The sequence below is a fragment of the Salmo salar genome, chromosome 04, assembly GCF_965601325.2.
Source record: "Salmo salar chromosome 04, fSalSal1, whole genome shotgun sequence".
NCBI classification, from domain to species: Eukaryota; Metazoa; Chordata; class Actinopteri; order Salmoniformes; family Salmonidae; genus Salmo; species Salmo salar.
The window spans coordinates 24,497,574-24,519,894 of NC_138294.1; the positions used below are offsets into that span (position 1 = coordinate 24,497,574).

A 22,321-nucleotide genomic window follows, 5' to 3' on the forward strand; every position below is an offset into this window, starting at 1 on the left:
GAACAGAAAAGCATAAAGGTTTATATAAGAAACTCTTTGCTGTACACACAGAAACAACATATTATAAAACTTTAACCACAGTCAAGCCCATTTCTAACACTGATTCAAGTACCTAAAAATAGTCATTGGAGTTCATAAAAAATAATGGCAATGTGTTGACTCAAAAATTAAGTATGTTTTGGTTCGACTGAGATAAGGAAAAAATGTATTTAAACAAAATGGTCATATGCTCACATAACATGAAGTAACATAATTTTATTGCACAAAACGATAGGTAGAATAACTTCTCACTATGGTAACACTTTACCTTTTCTGTAAATATGGTACCCTCACTTTTGATAATTCACATTTATAACACTGTCATTACATTACACACTACTTAATGTCAAGTAAATATAGGCACTCATTTCCTCATTATAAAACACCAGCATCAAACAACTGGACAAGATTGTCACTTTTCATCAGTGAAGCATTTTTACAGACACCATCACACCAACCATCACATCATCTACTCTGCCTCATCATACTCATTCTTTCCTCAGTTCACCTCATCCACGTTCCTACTACTACATCCCAAACCAATAGAATGAACTACAAACTAACAAGTACTACATTACATATCACACTATACATGGGCCGTGTGCATTTTCTGCTGGTGTATCCTGAGGTAGTTCCTCTCTGAGAACCTCTTCCCACTGTCTATAAAGGCAAACGGCCTCTCTCCCTTATGGACCTTCAGGTGCATCTTCAGCTGATGCCTTTGAGAGAACATCTCACAGTTGGCGGCCGAAAGATTTTCAACCCCGTGTGCATCCTCTGGTGGATCTCCTCCTGTTTGGGGAAACTGAAGACTTCCCACAGAATGAACATGGGAAGCTCTTCTCTTTGCCACCAGATCTGCTGATAGCGTTACTACTACTGTAATTTGTCAATGGGCTTGTGTAGCCATTTAGTGTTGAGGCACTGGCATTGTCTGAGGTCTGGTTTAACATTAGGAGAGTGTGAGGAGGATGAAGGTCAGGGAGTGTCTGTGTTGTCACAGGGTCCATGTTCCAGTTGATAGATCCTATAGAAGGCAGGCTGAAGGCAGCACCTGTTAGGGGGTTAACCTGAGGCACCATCAGTCTCTCTGAATCACAACTATAGGAGCAGGACGAAGCATCGCTAACCGAGTCTCTGTCTGGTCTCATATGGACACCTCCCCGTCCCCGCAGACCAAATCTACGCCTCGCCCTGGTCTCAGGCAGTCTGTTGTCATGGAGACTAAATTTGGTTTTTGTTTTGACTGTCTGTTTCTGGTTGTGGTTAACAGTGTTGTTCCAGAGCCCAGAGTTGAGGAAGCTGTCTAATCCACTGACCTCATCGATGTCGCCTCTGGTCCTGGCCTGCTTGGTGATGTCATCAAAAATCTCTGAAGCTGGAGTCTTATATCTCCCTCTCTAACTTTAAGCATCAGCTGTCTGAGCAGCTTACCGATCACTGTACCTGTACATAGCCAATCTGTAAATAGCACACCCAACTACCTCATCCCCATAGTATTACTTACCCTCTTGCTCTTTTGCACCCCAGTATCTCTACTTGCACATCATCATCTGCACATCTATCACTCCAGTATTAATGCTAAATTGTAATTATTTTTGCCTCTAGGGCCTATTTATTGCCTACCTCCCTAATCTTCTACATTTGCACTCACTGTACATAGATTTTTCAATTTTTCTTTTCTTTTGTGTTATTGACTGTACATTTGTTTATGTGTAACTCTGTGTTGTTGTTTCTGTCGCACTGCTTTGCTTTATCTTGGCCAGGTCGCAGTTGTAAACGAGAACTTGTTCTCAACTGGCCTACCTGGTTAAATAAAGGTGAAATAAAAAAATATAAATAAAATCCCCAGGGGCCTTGGTCGCACAAGTCTGGGAATCCAAGATGGCCGCCCAGTCTCCTCTGTTAGCCTCCAACCAACCACCTGCAGGAAGAGGTTAGAAAATAGACTTAAAAAACATGGCAGAGAACTTTTCATATAAAGTTTTTTTTGGTCAATTATCTGGTCAAATTCATACATTGTGTGTTTTTGTTTTCAAACATACTTTAAGTTGTATATTATGTCGATGCCATTTTATGAATGAAGAAAAAAATAATAGCCAGGATTATCACTATTCCCATTGAAGATCTATTACTGTATGTAGGCTATATGTATTTCTCCCTTACCCTGCTCCCCCATCTTTAGTCCACTCAGCAGGTCAATGCTCTCTTGTCCATCTTCTATTGTCTCCTCTTTGACCAGCAGCAGATCAGGCTTCCCATCCTCCATCTCTACTGACTGTAAGAGATACAGAGTGAGAAGATGTTGGATCAAGAAATATGATATGAGCACCCTGCTATGGAGCATCTTCTGATTGGGTAATGAGGCATTTCTATGAGTACTATGCAAACATGTTAGTTGATTTGATACTATGCAAACGTGGAGATCGAATATCTTTCCATATAATCTTATTCATTATGATTTAAAAGGCAAAACTGATCCTAAATCAGCACTCCTACTTTGGAGAGGCTTTGTGAATATGGGCCCTGACCTAATATCTAAAGACAGTAGTTCACAGTGAGACTGTATGTGGTCCTGTGCTGCTTAACTGGTTCCTCTGTGGGTTCAGGAAGTGTAGTCTGGTTGTCCTCCATGACCATGGTGCGCCAGACCCTCCTTCTTCACCAGCAGCACCTCTGGACCCTCCTCCTGGAAGAGACAGGTGATAGATCACACAGACATACACTCCCTCATGTACAGAGATACACACACTTTCAACATGGAGTGTTTACCCATCCCCATTACGTTTGAGTCCTATACTGTAGTTACAGAATGACTTCATTGTTGTTAAACCCATCATGGTGGACATAAAAAGTCGCTTTTAGTCATCATTAGACAAAACTGATTAAACTATTTTGACGTGTACAGTAGGTGTTTGTTATTGTGTGGGTATGTGCAAGTATATTTAGTAAGTGTATATTGGTTATAAAGCGCTATCTGGTGTTTGCAGAATAGGGTGAGATCAGATGTGATGTATACTAAAGAGAGTCTCAAAAGTCAGACTGAAAAGTCCCATTTTGGGTTTATTAAAGATGAACAAGTTTTAAATACACCATATGAAAACCACATATACACATGCCTCAAATAGAAATCATCATGAACTTGATAAACTGCATAAAATGTAATAATGTCCTTATTATAAGTGTTTTAGGATTTTTTTTTTGTAGTTGAATGGAAGTAATTAAATAGTTATGTCAACATATAACCCACACAGTACAAACACAAGATGTAACAGACTTTTTAGGTGTATATATGCCTTATATATTACACAATGTCTGGATGCAATATTCTACCCAGGAATATTCAACACTTTAATATGTTGCTCTCATTTTTCCAAATGCATCTGTGGATCCTTTCTGCTGATGAGAATGAAAATTCAACTTTGCCTTTAATGCAGGGTTTGAGCTAAACATCAGAAGCTATCGAGTGGAATGGTTACTTTCTATGTTATAGAGTGGAATGGTTTTTCTGCTGGTGTATCCTGAGGTAGCTCCTCTCTGAGAACTTCTTCCCGCAGTGCGTACAGGTGAACGGCCTCTCTCCCGTGTGTACTCTCTGGTGCCTCTTCAGGTCACCAGTCTGGGCGAAGCGCATGTGACACTGGGCACAGCTGAACGGTTTCTCCCCTGTGTGGACCCTCTGGTGCCTCTTTAGGTTGCCAGCATGGGTGAAGCACATGTGACACTGGGTACAGCTGAAGGGTTTCTCCCCTGTGTGGACCCTCTGGTGGATCTCCACCTTCTGGGAGCAGCTGAAGCCTTTGTTACAGAACATGCAGAGAAACCGCTTCTCTTTACCGCCCGGTGTTGCTTGCCCTCTCCGCGCCTTGGCTCTTTGGTCTTTTGAGTTCAATACCTGATCGAAAAGAACCTGGCCGTGTGAATCGGAAGGTGCCATCGACGTGGACACTGGGTGTAAAGGGGAGTGGGTTGCAACATTTAGATTTGTCTCTAAACTTTCCCTGTAATCTAAGAAGTCACTAGTGTTGCCTTGCGAGTGTCCTTCTCCTAAGTGAGTCTCGTCTGCATTCCAGTTAGCCAGTTTCTCTTTCCCGACCGTTGTTGCTCCCCCTCCACGAGCCTGGGCTATAGCCCTATCGTTTAAATGTAATACCTGATCGAAAATCACGCGGCCGTGTGAATCGGAAGGTGCCATTGATGTGGACACTGGATCGCAATCCCTGAACGTGTGTAAAGGGGAGTGGGTGGCGACATTTAGATTTCCCCTGTAATCTAAGAAATCTCTGCCCTGTGAGTGTCCGTCTCCTAGGTGACTATCTGCATTCCATGTGGGAGGAGCGTCGCCCTCCACTTTCACAGTAACCTCATCTATGACTATAACCTCCCCCTTCTTATCTAGGCACCCTTCAGAGTATACACTACTACTGTACCGATTCCAGTCCCCTCTAGACAGATCAGTCTGGGTCTCTAAACCCAAGGGCATGTTGCCAGGGTTCATCTCTGTAGTGTAAGAACAAGACGGATCATCAACGCCAGTGTCTAACGCATCACCATCACCATCTCCACAGGAATTAACTGTCCCCTGGCTCTGGTGAAATACCGGTAAATACTCTGAGCCTGGAGCAGGAACACAGCCCAGTCTCTCGGAGTCTGATCGGTGGTTAGGTCCTGTATGTAAGAGCCTTTGTGTTACAGTTAAAGTCTCTGTCTCCGTCTCTGTCTTGAGGATGGCGTTCGGCGTTCCACTGACCTCCGTGATGCTGCATCGGGTCCTGGCCTGGGACGCGGCGGTGAGGTCCTCGGTGGCTACAGGGGGCGCCACTCCATGCGCTGCTCCAGTCTGGATGTCTCTGCTGTGCCGTGGGTCCTCATCTCCTTCGGACCTCTCCAGCTTGACCCCATGACCTGCAGCTTCTGCATTTGCAGACTGACACAAGAAGAGGGTAGGTTGTTACCAGTACATTAGTATAATTGGATAATAATGTCATAGGGAAGTCTCACAAGCTCCCCCTATGGCAGAGAAATTAGGATGTTACATGTAAGCTAGTGAATAGCTGAGGGGAGCCTTTCTTAAATAAACTGGGCACATTTGATGTACTGTAATTTTGATGTAATACTATTACACTAACCTCTATCATGACAACATGCTGGGTTGAGGTTCCACTCCCCTCATTAACAGTGATTGGTTGGTCATCTCTCCATGTATTGTGTCCCGTTGGCTTCACAAAGCTCCTGTGGCCTCCAGTGAGATGTCCTTCACCTGAGAGAGTGATTGGGGGAAAAGAGGTGGTTAGGTTAGCTACTGTCAATGCTTAATGCTTATACTGTACACTATTGACAGTTTTGACACTGTGTAGAATTGGGAAGAATTTAAGGTAAAACAACTTCTTGATATACTATTTATAGATCAATTTATTATGGTCCATGCATCAGTTTTTTTAAGCAGTAAATGTTTTATCTGTCTAGAATATGACAGTGTATATTTCTGCAAGTTAACTAAAGGATCATTATTGCATACTAACTAAAAACTGACCAAGACCCAATTCCAGTTAACCTAGCCTGGAAACTCGATTTTGAATTTCATTCAATTCTACTTCAGACACAAATTAGCATTTGGATCAGGAAAGTTTATTCTCACGACCTTTACACGACAGTATGTTGAATACAGTTATATTTTAAGTTACTTTACCGCTTTGGGTGATAAAAGCGCTGGTAGTGCATTCATATTTTTTAAAGTTGACGTAATCATAATTTCCTATATATTGTCTAACATTCCTACCTGCAAAAGGACCAACTGCACGGACAACCGGCAAAGTAAGTACAATTATTTTATTCAGCATTCTGGCTTGTAGAGGTCCTGAAAGAAAACGTTCCTGATCCAGACGCTCATTTGGCGTGGACTCCAATGTCATGAAATTCAACATCAGGTCTCCCAATAATGGTTAACACATCTAAAGTCAAACATGTGCAGATTTGAACGGGGCGACAGGCCCCTCAACCTCGGCAAAATGTACCTTTTGCCATTCCTCTGTATCGGTCAATGATTTTGACGCTACTGGAACGACTGGCGAGGACGCGCTCTCGTGCCATCTTCAGTTCGAGTAGCTGTAGTTTCCTTCGCAACGCACTGTTTTCTTTCTGACTTTGAGTTATTTCCAAACGAAACACTGCATAGTCGTCGTCTACCAGTTTACAGACCTCTGCAACGGCTGCATTCGCTAGCACCTCCATGATGGAGGCTATCTGAGTATGAAAAATCATACAGTTAGCTAACATTAGCAGCTAGATAGTTAGCGTTACCTAGACAACAGATCTATCAACCAAGTCCCGTCTACAGCGCGAATTAAAGACTACCAGGGGTAAGTATATGATGCTGTGCAGTAAAATGAGTCATATTCTCAGTTCCAGGGTGTTAATACATGTCTAAATAACAATATAAACGCTAACGTGGAAATTTGTCTTGGTCATTGTGCACTTCCGTTTACACTTCTTCAATGGTTTGGCAACGAACTTCAGTGATACATTACCGCCACCAACTGGACTGAAGTGTGTACCAGAGACAGGGTAGGTCTAAAGTTGAACCCTACCCAATTAAACTGTTCATCATGGATATCATTTGCAAATCATTTGATTTATTATTTTCCTGGACTGATGGTCATAGTGCTTTCAAGACAACTGGGAACTACAGATCAAATCATGACCTCAGTGATCTTCAGGTCTAAAAGTCAGAGCTTTAGAAAGATGCCCGAGTTTCTGGCTTGGAATTCATGGTTGGATGGGGACACTGTCTTCCACTTGATGCCAAAACGATTGGAAAAAAATAGATGTAGTTGTAGGAGGGATTCCGAGTTCCTAGTTGTTTTGAACAAGGCATTAGTCTCAGCGTAGGGAGGGAGAGAGCAGCAGAGGGTCCACCTCTCGCAATCCCAGCTCTCTCCTTCTGTTCCTCCGGTGAGACTGACCAGAGAGAGGGGACACTGTCTTCCACTTGATGCTGAAACTTGTTTCACCCCTCACCTACCTCGTGCCCAAATTTATACTGTTCCTATGACCAGAGAAAGTGAAATATTCCTTGATATTAAAAATAAACACGACGAGCTGCTAATAATAATAAAAACACAGGGCTATCGATACACTTCGCTACTCATTCATAGCAGCTGCAGCGTGAGTGGAAGTAGGGAGAAGCGTGTTTTGCAACAGTGTTGACAGTGCTGAATAAAATCTTAGACATGAACTCACTCATAAAAACAGCAGCTCTTTGCTGTATTCTTTGAAAGTCTCTCTCTGGTAATGGTTTTAAAAGTTATGAATTCTCTTGTATCAAACTTTGCTGTGGCTGGGGTCGTTATTTGAGCTATTCGATTGGTAATTTGAACTATTTGATTGGTCACCGCAGTAGGCGCACTCGATTTAGCCACAGATCTCCGGGTCCGCCAGGTAGGCCATCGGGGTAGGCAGAGTTAGTCTTTTCAGACAAATTAAATGGTTCAAAATGGGAACACTTTGCCAACCCAGCGCGCACTGCTTCTGAATCAAGTGCACCTACCACTAACAGCGCGAAATAAAAGGAGCGCAGGCCTTTATGTTTGGTGATTGACTAGAAATGCCTTGAAGATCGGCCAGTTGATCGCGATCGACCTGTTGGTGACCACTGGTGTAGATGAAGGGAAGGAGACAAGGCTTAAAAATCCTTCTTTAACCTAAGACAATTGAGACATGGATTGTGTATGTGCCATTCAGAGGGTGAATGGGAAAGACAGAATATTTAAGTGCCTTTGAACAGGGTATCGTAGTAGGTGCCAGGCACAACGGTTTGTGTCAAGAACTGCAATGCTTCTGGGTTTTTCAAACTCAACAGTTTCCCATGTGTATCAAGAATGGTCCACCACCCAAAGGACATCGAGCCAACTTGACAACTGTGGGAAGCATTGGAGCCAACATGTGCCAGCATCCCTGTCGAACACTTTTGACACCTTGTAGAGTCCATGCTCTGGGGTGTTCCTAATATACACTCAGTGTAACGTTTTAAGGATAATTGTGACTTTTGTGATCGAGGCCCCAAATTTCACACACAACTAGCTATAGTGTCATGACAGATTTGACATATTACCCCCTTGGCCGCCAACCAGCTCCATGGGACTATATTAGACAGGATTCACATGGCCATATCTATCTATCAGTTGAAGTCTCGGAAGTTTACATACACTTAGGTTGGAGTCATTAAAACTTTTTTCAACCACTCCACAAATTTCTTGTTAACAAACTATAGTTTTGGCAAGTCGGTTAGGACATCTACTTTGTGCATGACACAAGACATTTTTCCAACAATTGTTTACAGACAGAGATTATTTCACTTATAATTCACTGTATCACAATTCCAGTGGGCCAGAAGGTTACATACACTAAGTTGACTGTGCCTTTAAACAGCTTGGAAAATTCCAGAAAAGGATGTCATGGCTTTAGAAGCTTCTGATAGGCTAATTGACATCATTTGAGTCAATTGGAGGTGTACCTGTGGATGTATTTCAAGGCCTACCTTCAAACTCAGTGCCTCTTTGCTTGACATCATGGGAAAATCAAAAGAAATCAGCCAAGACCTCAGAAAAACAATTGTAGACCTCCACAAGTCTGGTTCATCCTTGGGAGCAATTTCCAAACGCCTGAAGGTACCACGTTCATCTGTACAAACAATAGTGCGCAAGTATAAACACCATGGGACCACGCAGCCGTCATACCGTTCAGGAAGGAGATGCGTTCTGTCTCCTAGAGATGAACATACTTTGGTGCGAAAAGTGCAAATCAATCCCAGAACAACAGCAAAGGACCTTGTGAAGATGCTGGAGGAAACCGGTACAAAAGTATCTATATCCACAGTAAAACGAATCCTATATCGACATAACCTGAAAGGCTGCTCAGCAAGGAAGAAGCCACTGCTCCAAAACCGCCATAAAAAAGCCAGACTACGGTTTGCAACTGCACATGAGGACAAACAGCATACTTTTTGGAGAAATGTCCTCTGGTCTGATATAGAACTGTTTGGACATAATGACCATCGTTATGTTTGGAGGGAAAAAGGGAGGCTTGCAAGCCGAAGAACACCATCCCAACTGTGAAGCACGGGGGTGGCAGCATCATGTTGTGGGGGTGCTTTGCTGCAGGAGGAACTGGTGCACTTCACAAAATAGATGGCATCATGAGGTAGGAAAATGATGTGGATATATTGAAGCAACATCAAGACATCAGTCAGGAAGTTAAAGTTGGTCGCAAATGGGTCTTCCAAATGGACAGTCACCCCAAGCATACTTCCAAAGTTGTGGCAAAATGGCTTAAGGACAACAAAGTCAAGGTACTGGAGTGGCCATCACAAAGCCCTGACCTCAATCCTATAGAAAATTTGTGGGCAGAACTGAAAAAGCGTGTGTGAGCAAGGAGGTCGACAAACCTGACTCAGTTACACCAGCTCTATCAGGAAGAATGGGCCAAAATTCACCCAACTTATTGTGGGAAGCTTGTGGAAGGCTACCCAAAACGTTTGACCCAAGTTAAACTAATTAAATGCAATGCTACCAAATACTAATTGAGTGTATGTAAACTTCTGACCCACTGGGAATGTGATGAAAGAAATAAAAGCTGAAATAAATCATTCTCTCTACTATTATTCTGAGATTTCACATTCTTAAAATAAAGTCGTGATCCTAACTGACCTAAGACAGAGAATATTTTACGAGGATCAAATGTCAGGAATTGTGAAAAACTGAGTTTAAATGCATTTGGCTAAGGTGTATGTAAACTTCCGACTTCAAGTGTACATAAATAATTGGTACCTAAAGCCCAATGATTTCCTAAAATGCTTGAGGGCGTCTGGAGAACACAATAAAACATCCCAAATATGCCATTTACAGTGCATTGCAAAAGTATTCAGACCTCTTGGATTTCATCACATTTTATTGTTACGAAGTGGGATTAAAATAGATTTAATTGTAATTTCTTTGGTCAACAATCTACTCAAAGTACTCTAATGTCAAAGTGGAAGACAAATCATATTTTTTTAAGATATAAAAAATGCTTAACTAAAATATACTCGTTGCATAAGTATTCACCCCCTTTGTTTAGGCAAGCCTAAATTAGTTCAGGAGTAAAGTTTGGCTTAACAAATCCCATAATAAGTTACATGGACTCACTCTGAGTGAAATAATAGGGGTTGACTTGATTTTTAAATGACTAACCCTTCCTCTGTCCCCCATACATTCAACATATGTAAGGTCCCTCAGTCAAGTATTGAATTTCAAGCACAGATTCAACTACAAAGACCAGGGAGCTTTTCGAAAGCCTCAAAGAAGGCCAGTGATTGGTAGATGGGTAACAATAACAAATCAAACATTGAATATCTCTTTACGCATGGTCAAGTAAATAATTATACTGTGGATTTTGTATTAAACCACCCAGACACAAAGATACAGTCGTCCTTCTGAATTGAGCTGCAGGACAGGAATGAAATTGCTAAGGAATGTTACCTTGAGGCCATTGGTGATTTTAAAACAGCTCGAGTTCAACGGCTGTGATGGGAGAAAACGGAGAATGTATTAATAACATTGTTGTGACTCCACAATAATGACCTAAATGACAGCGTGAAAAGAAGAATACAAATATACAGAGTAAAAATATTCCAAAACATGCATCTTGTGTGCAATAAGGCACTAAAGTAATACTGCAACAAAAAAAATTCTGAAAAGAAATAAAAACAATTTCCCTAAGAAAGCCTTATTTTGGGGGAAAATCCAACACCACACTGATTAACTGCCTCCTTATTTTCAAGCATGGTGGTGGCTGCATCATGGTATGGGTATGCTTGACTTTGGCAAATACTGGGAGTTTTTCAGGATAAAAATAAACTGGATGGAGCTAAGCACAGGCAAAATCCTAGAGGAAAACCAGAGTCTGGGAGAGGAATTCACCTTTCAGCATGCCAACACAAAGTCAAATCTTTGTGTTGGCTAAATCTACACTGGAGGAACTTACCAAGAAGACAGTGAATGTTCTTGAGTGGCCAAGTTACAGTTTTGACTTAAATCTGCTTGAAAATACATTGCAAATATTGTCAGCGCTTGAAGAATTTTGAAAAGAATAATGGGCAAATATTGCACAATCCAGGTGTGCAAAGCTCTTAGAGACTTACCCAAGAAGTCTCTCAACTGTAGATGCTAAAGGTGTTTTCTAACGTATTGACTCAGAGAGCTAAATACTTATGCAATGACAATATATGAGTTATATAACTTGTATTAATCTTTGCTTTTTTCTTTTTTTTTTAACTTTGTAACAAAATATGAAGAAATCCAAGGGGTCTGAATACTTTTGCAAGGTACTGTATATGTAATCTTTAAAATGTTAGTAGAAAAGTGCTGAAAAAGTGCCCCAAAAAATCTACCCATATTACGGATTCTTGAATATACAGTACTTTCATCCACATTTTTAGCATTTTCCATTTAAACACAAAGAACAACTGCCCCTACAAACCAACTAATACCTTTGAAAGCAGCCTATGTGGCATCAAGTGTCAAAATGTACAAAGTGTAAATAGGATCATTTTGGTCATAAAGGCATAGAACCTGTGCGTCACAACAAGTAAATTAAGGTTGGGTTTGGATTACAATTATGTCAACAATTCATGCCCCCTTTTGCCTAGTGGTGGAGCTCGTTTTGTATGGCCGGTGCCCCGGGTGGGTGGAGATTTTTTTCACAAGGACCAATGGAAGGGACTAAAATAAGCAAACTCTGGGGCACTGGGCCATGCAAATAGAACTCGACCATTAACACGTGGTGGCAACGTGTTTTCTACAAAAATACTTGGTGAGTTCGCTTTGCGTGGCCCTGGGTCAGCGGAGAGCACTTCTTAGGAGGACCAATGGAATGATCGAAAATGAGCAAACCCCACCCACTTGGAGCACCTGGGTCATGCAAAACAAACTCGCCCACTGGAATGTCTTTCCCAGACAGTGGTTAGTAACATTACCTGCCCTTACTCGGGAAATAGCTACTCTGGTGAAAATGGCAGTCTTTGTCTAGAGAATCATTGTACCATCTAAACCTCTGAAATATATTTTCCCTAACCTAAAATATATTGTATCTGTTTGAAGCTGGTATAAATAGGGAAGCATATAAATAGTGCACATAGAACAGATCTACCGCTTCTTAGACTATCATTCAATGTTAATGAAAACTCTATAACTCACATTTATATGTGAATTTGGTCCAGTCGCCCCAAAAAGTTACACATTGCAGCTTTAAGGTCAGTTACAACTACTTCTGGTACAAAGTCACAGATACTTACAGATCCTTTGGAAATAAATGGTATATGTCTAGAAGGTATTCGGCACAGAGCAATACCAAAGTATTTCATGTAAGAACTGCAGAGGCCATGTGCACCTCACAAAAGACCTCATCCAACTTCAAGGGGCCCATGTCCAGTTTGACATTGCACAGAAAGTCAGCAGGACCATTGGAGAGCAGACAGACTATGAGCTGAAGCCAGAGTCTGGAAAGCACTCAATCTCAAGTAGATCTGATGTCACCCATAGTTACTTGTTCATAAATTGCATGTTCACTTTTCTCCTCGACTTCAATAAATAATCCAGATTTGGAAAAGTCAATGCTCAGTGAATTGAATGACTTTAATGTAAATTAACGTGACGTTGCCTTTTTTGGCTGAGCAGTATTTCTGTCTGTAATAATGCCATTTTGTGGGGGAAAAAAACTCATTCTGATTGGCTGAGCCTGGCTCCCCAGTGGGTGGGCCTATGCCCTCTAAGGCCCACCCATGGTTGCACCCCTGCCTATTCATGTGAAATCCATAGATTTGGACATTATTTATTTATTTCAATTGACCGATTTCTTTATATGAACTGTAACTCAGTAAAATCTTTGAACTCGTTTCATTTATATTTAGTAAAAAAAAAAATGTAAAGAAGAAAAAAATGACTTGGTTCAACTGCTTACTAAACTTCATCTGCTTTTATCCTCGTAGCCATATGTAGTATCTTGTAATCTACTACAAAAACTCCCCCCTACAGAAGACACCTTCATCCAATTACTTTTGTGTAATGTAATGGAACTGAGAGTCATGATCAAAGACTAGGAGCGATTATGCATAAAAGGAGCATTTACAATAAATCCAACCAGGTCTAATAGCTGAAGTGAATGATATTATATATAGCCTATCAATGTGGGATGACGTCTAACCACTGCAACAGGACTGAGTGAATCAAGATGCCAACAGTGACGTGCGATGCAGTGATGAGAAACAAAAGTACAGAAATAGGGGAAAGCAAGGTGTGTCGTCACACTTTTCACGCTGTCTAACATTTACTGGACACAATACATCACAATGGTATAAATGTCATACCAAATGAAAGAAGGAAGTCTTGGGCACACATTTTGTATTCATTACATCTTCAGATCTTATTTCAGTATGGACTTGTAGACCGTTAAATAGGGAGTGTGCACTTGTGACAATTTGCCCCATCAGCGGGTAAATTGTCACATTACGTCGGGTAAGTTGTCACATTGGATTATCAACAAATAAGAACACAACTAATTAATTGTGAATATCAAAATAAAAACAATCATGCCTAGAGAATCTGGCAAATCATGTCTTTCAATCAAAACAATGTTGTGTCTTTGGCATCATTAAAACTGAAGACATATTTATCAAATAAGTCTCTAATTATTATTACACGATTAACCTGATTAATCATGTAACTGTAATTAACTAGGAAGTCGGGGCACCAAGGAAAATATTCAGATTACAAAGTTATAATTTTCCTAATATAACTTTCAGATATTTTAATATCTGATCAATTAGTCTTCTAATTAATGAATTATTATTTACCTCACGCCAGTCTCATTCCAAACGTCGTAAATTGTTGGTCATCTGCACAAACCCAGTCTTCACTATGAGTCATCCATACATCATTTATTTACTAACTAAGTAATTCACAGAAATGCATAACAAACAGTAGATATCGTTACAAAGAAATGATAGAGGAATGTGCCCTAGTGGGCTAAACCGGCATGGCGGCTTCTTAGACAAAAGGGGAGTGGGGGGGGGTCAACTGAAAAGGCACTACAGAGTTGATCATTCTAACAATTAAAATGCTAATCCTTTGCACCTGAACGCTCACTCATTCGGGAACAATTGCAATCAATATATATATTTACGCTCAGTGTGTCGTCGGGATCTCTGTTGAAAAGTTTGTTTCTGTTGGAGAGTCTGTCCGCCTTCTCTCTCTGTCGTGGTTAGAATGGGTAGTTCAGAGTGACATTCATTAATGTCATTATCGGACAGAAACAGCCTTTTGCTAGATTGCGCCGTTTTCTTCCATTGCAAGCTGGTTTTTGGGGCCAGCTTTTGGATAGGGCTGGATGTCCTCTAGAGTTGGTAGTCTGCTGTCAGAAATGGGATTGCTGGGCAAGGCTGAGCTGGTGCCAGCATAAGAACTGGGCAGGTCTTTGTCTGAGCTTGTGCTAGGCAGGGCTGGAATGGTGCTGGGGCCTGGCAGGTTGGTGCTGGGGCCTGGCAGGACTGAAATGGTGCTGGGGCCTGGCAGGTTGGTGCTGGGGCCTGGCAGACCTGGAATGTTGCTGGGGCGATCTGTAACGTAGGATGGCGCAAACTCGGTTTCCAGAAATACATGCCTGTTGTAAGGTTGTACCCCAGCCACCCTAAAGCCAGCCTGAATGTTCAAGGGGGTTGCAGCCAGAGGATAGGTGATTGCCACAATCTCAGAAATGTCATAAATTGACATTGTCTTCCTGGTATTGTTCCTCATACAGGCATCACACACGGTGTTGATGTGCCTCTTTAGCGGCCTGTAGACAGACCTGTTTAAGGGTCGAAGCTGATGAGAGCAATGGGGTGGGAATAACAGCATAATTATACCATTTTCTTTGGCATAATTGAGTCCATCAATGGACAGATGAGGCTCGTGGTTTTGTCCAAAAGGAATAAACAGGGCTTGTCCTTTGAGCACTTCGTATGCTCGACCAAATGTTTCAGGAAGTCAACAAAGTGCACATATTTCATTCACCCAGAGGGATTTGCTCCTCCTTTGCTGCCAGGTGGCCTGTTGATCAGGAAATGATTGCAGAAGTTTACACGGGGGAATCTAAAATATGGAGGTATACTATTCCATGTGGCTGAGACAGCACAGGCCAGTGTGACGAGGGTTCCCTTTTCAGCAGAGGTCAGTGACCCTACTTGTTTGAATCCACGTCTGCCCACCACTCTGTCAGGTTTATGTACAGTGGTCACCCCAGTTTCATCGACATTTCATATGTCTCCTGGTCCAAACTGATATCTCTGTAGCACTTCTGCTACATTGTCGAAGAAAGCATTAAGAGCTGATTACACAATATCACAATGTTTTTTGAGCATGTTCTATGTATACTGGGGCAAGTTGTCACATGTGTAGACTTGCCCCAAACTGACGTGTGCTAATGTTGCCTAAATCTCAATGTTAACTCAACATAGGACTGCAGCTAAAGTATAAAAAAAACGGTATTGTCTCCTCTACTCAGTGCAAAATTATAATTTTGGACATTCATACCTAACAAAGTTTTATTGCATAAAATGTAAAGTGACCATTTTTTACTTTTGAAGGGGAAAAATAGGAACTTGTGCACACCTCAGATTAGAGTGACCTTGACCACATGTGAACAGGAAGTTGACCATAGAACATGTAGTCACACAAAGTTGCTATTTGATTTTTGAGATAGCGCCTCTAGTGTTGGAGGTATGAACAGTTTGACAATTTAACCGTGTGACAACTTACCTCGCTCCCCCTTATTTAGGTGAGAGATGTCGGCTGTGCGAGTAGCCAGCCATAGGCTACGCGCTTGGCAGGAGCTGGGAGAAGCTACAGTATAGCTTCCCCGGCGATTGTAATAGAATATATGCCTACTGCGGACAAGTGAAGGTCCGGAGGTCCAGTTCGTGCATCAATTTTGGCAGAGAGAATGGATATATAATGTCTCAGTCATAAGAATGAGGGGGTGTAGGCGTGTTTTGCATTTGATTTGGAACCGGGCTGTCTCCAAAGCGTGAGTCCGGTGCTCAGCTCTGTCCGAAAACAAAAGTGAGGTAATTAAGCACATGTAGTAATTAGTAGGATTCTGTGTTTTCCCATGCAAAGGGAAAACTTATTTATTTTGATAAAAAAAACACTATCTGCCTTCACAATGAAAACTAGTTTGAAAATTCTAACATTTATTTGATGTAAAAGAGATATGTTTCTGGACATGCACCATGCTGCCTTGTTGACATGACCGAGCAGTGAAGATGACTGTTAATTTGAGAAAGGTGGTACTCCCTTCACGCTTTCGTCCGATGACCAAATGCCCGGTTCAACTTGGGCCAGCGTAAAATAATTACCTCGTCATACACAGAGCAAAACAGTGGGCTGTCAAGCTCCCGCCTATTCCTCTTTGGATTGGTGGATACTTTGGATTATTTGAAATCTGTTTTTAAATATTCAATGAGGGTGTTGACATCAACCGCCTGTATTCAATGGAGAGTGAGACGCTATACTAGCCTAATGAATATGCATAGACCGTTTCGAATATCAACAGGGACAACTATGATATAAAGTGTTTTTTCTCAAAGTTGCCGGGATGTCATGTGCATCACATAGTACACTCTTAACAACCTCAGCATTACGAAACTTCTATTAGATCAAATAAGCCTCACGTATCAAAAACAAAAACAAAAGTTTTTATCTGGACTAAATTCGACACCCATTGACCCATATTCAAAAACTCCTCACTTGCTTAATAATTAATGATCTGCTTAACATGGATAGATTTTGGGCGGAGTAAACCCTCTTGCTTCTCGCTTCCCCTTTTCCTCTGATTTGGGAAAATGTTCACCTGTTTGAATAGCCTAAAGTTATCAACTAGGCGATCATGATTCTACAGTACTGCGTGGATAGTGAAATGAGAGGAGGTAGGCTAATTAAATTAGAGCAATAGTCTAAGTTGGTAGAGCATGGTGTTTGCAACGCCAGGGTTGTGGGTTCGATTCCCACAGGGGACCAGTATGGGAAGAAAAAAAAAATGTATGAAATGTATGCATTCACTACTGTAAGTCGCTCTGGATAAGAGCGTCTGCTAAATTATTAAAATGTAAAATGTAAAAAATTTACCACTCATCATATTTTCAAGCATGTTGGTGGCTGCATCATGTTATGGGTATGCTTGTCATTGGCAAGGACTAGGGAGTTTTTAGGATAAAAAGAAACGGAATTGAGCTAAGCACAGGCAAAATCCTAGAGGAAAACCAGGTTCAGTCTGCTTTCCAACAGACACTGGGAAACAAATTCACCTTTCTGCAGGTCAATAACCTAAAACCCAAGGCCAAATCTACACTGGAGTTGCTTACCAAGATGACATTGAATGTTCCTGAGTGGCCTAGTTACAGTTGTGACTTAAATTGACTTGACAATCTTTGGCAAGACCTGAAAAGTCTGTCTAGCAATGACCAACAACCAACTTGACAGAGCTTGAAGAATTTTAAGAAGAATGTGCAAATATTGTACAATCCAGGTGTGCAAAGCTCTTAGATACGTACCGCTGCCAAATATGATTCTAACATGTATTGGCTCAGAGGTTTGAATACTTTTGTAAATGTGATATTTCTGTATTTCATTTTCAATACATTTGTAAACATTTCTAAAAACATGTTTTCACTTTGTCATTATGGGGTAATCCCTTTTGAAATCAGGTTGGAACACAACAAAATGTGGAATAAGCCAAGAGGTATGAATACTTCCTGAAGGCACTGTATTTTGAAATAAGCGATGGTAGCCTATCCATTTGGCATGTAGTTAGCTAGCCTAGCAAACAACATGCGTAATTTAGTTTGCTGTATCAGGAGATTAGGCTCGACATCGGCAAGTCCTCGTCTTGAAAAAGTTGTCAGTCGGACTATCGTCATCACCACTATAGATGGCATGCAAATGAAACAATATTTGGATATAGCCATCTAGTTTATCCCCTAAAAGTTAACTTGTTAACCAACCATATTGATGTGATCTGTTATTAGTTAGCTAGCCAATTTGACATGGTCCATCAATCAATGTAGCCTATCATGTCTGTCAGCAGCAATCGTGATTACACACTGAAAAACAGTGTTGAAAAGGGGATAATGTTAGCTAACTTAGCTAGGTAGGCCTATGTTGGTTGGAGAAAAATGTACATTAAGTCAACTTACCACTATGTTTAGCCAACTGTACAAAGTTTCTACCGGTAACTTGCAAAGTAAACATTATCAGCTAACATTACATCGGTAAATGTGCCCTTCTGCTGCTTGACAGGCAGAGCCCACAAACAATGGGAAATGAACCTAAACCACTCATACTTGTCAGATATAATTCACTTTCATATCACTCAATTATCCAATTAAAAGTGTCCACTATTGAGAGATATCGTGGGCTACCCTCACATATCTGAAATTACATGATCAATTGATGTTTTCTGATCATTAAAAGCATGCAGTTACTTGCTGTATAACTCTGATGATATAGCTAAATGTGCGCAATTCTTTTGCATGGACATTTGTAGTTCTGACAATGCTCTTCAAGAGGAGATGATATTACATCCAAATAGTTAACCTTTATTTAACAATCCCTTAAACGGCACGCAGTTGTCAAACGGGTTTACAAGAGCTGGGGTCTCCTTGCCCCCCAGCAGGCAAATCGAACACTCTGCATCTTATTGGGATATTTTATTGTTAACGACCTATTGGCCAGTGAGAGGCTTCAAAGCCACCAGTAGGCCATATTGGCACTCCCCAGAAGGTGCAGTCCTCCATAGGAATTAATGGAATTCTACAGTATTTCGATTAAATGTTTCATGGACAAAATTACATGTATTTAAAGCTGCACTTTGCAGAAATCGCTCCATCACTTCGTGGTTTTTAAATTTCTAATAGTTCACCTAATTTCAGTTTGTGATAAAACAAGTAAGTATAGCGTAGAGAATCATTCTAGCATCTAAACGGCTGTGAAATATATTTTCCAAAACCAAACTTATATTTTCAGTTGTTTGAAGCTGGTGTAAGAAACTGTAAGTAGAAGACGCAAAAACTATTGCTTCTTAGACTTGATTTCAATGAGAATGACAGATCTATAACTCACATTTCTATGTGAATTTGGTTGGGTCGCAGCTTCAAGTATTTTTTGTTGTTGTAGTAAGGACAGAAATATTAGAACCTTAAAAAAAATAATACTTAAAGAAAATGTTTTAAATTTTCCTTTTTAAATGTATGTTTAGCTCACATAATATAATTTAAAAGTATGCAATAAGGTGTCTGTAATATAATAAACAGGGAAAAAACAAATATAGACATTAATAAATGCATTTCGGTAGCTTCCCAAATATGTTTTACAAGGGTGGGGTAGTGCCAAGATTAAGGTGCGGTTTCAAAACAGCGCCCCTTATCAGTCATCTAGTGTAATATAGGAATCATTGCTCTGGACCCTCCTCTTGGAAGAGAGAGGTGATACAAATTACACAGACATAGATGCACACACAGGTAGTAAACACACTATCAACATGGAGAGTTTACCTATCCCCACATCGTTTGAGTCCTATACTGTAGTTACTGAATAACTTAATTGTTGCTAAACCCATCATGTTGGACATAAATTATGTTGTTGGTAAATAAGAGTCAGCTATGGTAAGTAAAAAGTGGATATTTTCTGCTGACAATACATTAATCTTTGTCTTTAATGCAGGGTTTGATCAAAATGTCAGAATCTATCGAATGGAATAGTTACTTTCTATATCATAGAGTGGCATGGTTTTTCTGCTGGTGTATCCTGAGGTTTCTCCTCTCTGAGAACCTCTTCCCGCAGTGCGTACAGTTGAACGGCCGTTCTCCCGTGTGGACCTTCAGGTGCATCTTCAGGTGACCAGCCTGGGCGAAGCGCATGTGACACTGGGTACAGCTGAAGGGTTTCTCCCCTGTGTGGACTCTCTGGTGCATCTTTAGGTTGTCCTGGCGGGAGAACCTCTTCTCACACTGGGTACAGCTGAAGGGTTTCTCCCCTGTGTGGACCCTCTGGTGCCTCTCCACCTTCTGGGAGCAGCTGAAGCCTTTCTTACAGAACATGCAGAGGAACCGTTTCTCTTTACTATTGCCTGATGTGGCTCCTTCTCCCTGAGTTTGGGCTCTAGCCCTGTCGTTTGAGTTCAATACCTGATCGAAAAGGATCTGGCCGTGTGAATCGGAAGGTGCCATCGACGTGAACACTGGGTCACGACCCCTGAACGCATCTAAAGAGGAATGGGTGGCGACATTTGCATTTGTCTCTAAGCTTCCCCTGTAATTTAAGAAATCTCTGCCTTGTGAATGTCCATCTCCTAGGTGACTATCTGCATTCCATGTGGGAGGAGCATCGCCCTCCACTTTCCCCTCATCTACCACTATAACCTCCCCTTTCTTATCTAGGCACCCTTCAGAGTACACACTACTACTGTACCGGTTCCAGTCCCCTCTAGACAGATCAGTCTGTGTCTCTAAACCCAAGGATATGTTGCCAGGGTCCATCTCTGTAGTGTAAGAACAAGATGGATCATCACCGCCAGTGTCTAATGCATCAACATCCCCACGGGAATTAACAGTCCTCTGGCTCTGGTGAAATACCGGTAAATATTCTGAACCAGGAGCAGGAGGACAGCCCAGTGGCCCTAGTCTCTCTGGGTCTGATCTGTGGTCAGATCCTGTGTGTAAGAACCTGTGTGTTACAGTTAAAGTCTCTGTGTCGGTCTCTGACTTGAGGACGGCGTTCTGCGTTCCACTGACCTCTGTGATGCTGTGTCGGGTCCTGGGCTGCGCTGTGGCGGGGTCCTCCGTTGCAACCGGGGGCGCTCCAGACGCTGCTCCAGTCTGGATGTCTCTGCTGTGTTGTGGGTCTTCCTCTCCTCCAGACCTCTCCTGTTTGACCACAGGACCTACAGCCTCTGAATCTGCAGACTGACACAAGAGAGGAGGTTATTATAGCTACATGAGTTGAATTGGATAACAATGTCGTAGGGAAGTCTCACAAGCTCCCCTATGGCAGATAAATAAGGATGTACATGTAAGAAAGTGAATAGCTAAGGGGAGCCTTTCTGAAATAAACAGCCACATTCGATTTACAAAGTAACACATTTTTTATGTAACACTATTACACTAACCTCTATCACGATAATGTTCTGGGTTGAGAATCCACTTCTCTCATCAACAGTGATTGGTTGGTCATCTCTCCATGTGTTGTGTCCCGCTGGCTTCACAAAGCTCCTGTTGCCTCCAGTGAGATGTCCTTCACCTGAGAGTGTGATTGGGGGAAAATAGGTGGTTAAGTTAGCTACTGTCAATGCTCAACACTATATTGTACAATATTGACACGGTCTACAATTGGCGAGGTTGTAAGGTAACACTTCTCGTAACTTATTGATATACTATTTATTGATTGATGTATTACGTTGAATCACACTGTTTTAATTGACTAAATAATAGGAAATGCAGTAAGTCAATAATCTGGTTAGAATATGATAGTGTCTTCGTGCAAGATAGCTAAATAATCATGGGAATTATTGCATTGTATCCAAAAACTGACCAGCTATATATATGATTGAATGGCAACAGGCCACACAGCCTCGGCCTTCTGCAAAATGTACCTCTTGCCATTCCTCTGTATCGGTCGAGGATCTTGACACGACTGGGACGAATGGCGAGAACGCGCTCTCGCGCTGTCCTCTCTGCGCGCTCCCGTGCCACCTTCAGTTCCAGTAGTTTCCTCCGCAATGTCCTGTTTTCTTTCTGGCTTTGAGTTATTTCCAAACGAAACACTGCATAGTCGTCGTCTACGAGTTTACAGATCTCTGCCACGGCTGCATTCGCTAGCACCTCCATAATGGAGGCTATTTGAGTGTGAAAAACCATACAGTTAGCCATTGTTAGTTAACGTTAGCAGCTAGCGTTACCTAGAAAACATCTATCAACCAAATCCTGTCTCCAACGCGAATTAAACACTACATGTGGTAAGTATGTGATGCTGTGCAGTTAAATTACTCATATTTTAAGTTCCAGTGTGTTTATAAACGTCTAAATAACAACAATAAAAACGCTATCGTGATAATTGTTCTTGTTGACTTCAGTGTAATTCTTTGTGTGTTTCCTGCAGACTATACAAGTATTACTGCCTCTCACAGGTCGGAGTGTGAATTGCACATTGTCACACAAAAA

At 41.5% G+C, this 22,321-nt stretch overlaps 2 protein-coding genes across 2 annotated transcripts; both read right to left on the minus strand.

Annotated features, from left to right (window-relative positions):
• Positions 1-3,079: 3,079 nt before the first annotated feature.
• LOC106602447 (uncharacterized) lies at positions 3,080-20,979 on the minus strand. Its single transcript, XM_082973868.1, has 3 exons — positions 20,897-20,979; positions 5,169-5,299; positions 3,080-4,966 (listed from the first exon to the last, which is right to left on the minus strand). Exons 2-3 carry the CDS (start codon positions 5,175-5,177, stop codon positions 3,527-3,529), a joined length of 1,449 nt encoding a protein of 482 aa, XP_082829994.1. The 5' UTR covers positions 5,178-5,299; positions 20,897-20,979; the 3' UTR covers positions 3,080-3,526.
• Positions 17,586-22,030, minus strand: LOC106602432 (uncharacterized). The gene is made up of 3 exons (XM_014195069.3): positions 21,754-22,030; positions 21,271-21,401; positions 17,586-21,067 (listed from the first exon to the last, which is right to left on the minus strand). Exons 1-3 carry the CDS (start codon positions 22,028-22,030, stop codon positions 19,877-19,879), a joined length of 1,599 nt encoding a protein of 532 aa, XP_014050544.1. The 3' UTR covers positions 17,586-19,876.
• Between the last annotated feature and the right edge of the window lie 291 nt (positions 22,031-22,321).

Excerpts from the sequence above, each read along its gene's own strand:
- LOC106602432 (XM_014195069.3), bottom strand. The coding sequence starts at position 22,030 with ATGGCTAACTGTATGGTTTTTCACACTCAAATAGCCTCCATTATGGAG. Across the intron at positions 21,402-21,753 it reads ATACAGAGGAATGGCAAGAG|GTGAAGGACATCTCACTGGA; the intron begins GTACATTTTGCA and ends TCACACTCTCAG. Across the intron at positions 21,068-21,270 it reads AGAACATTATCGTGATAGAG|TCTGCAGATTCAGAGGCTGT; the intron begins GTTAGTGTAATA and ends CTCTTGTGTCAG.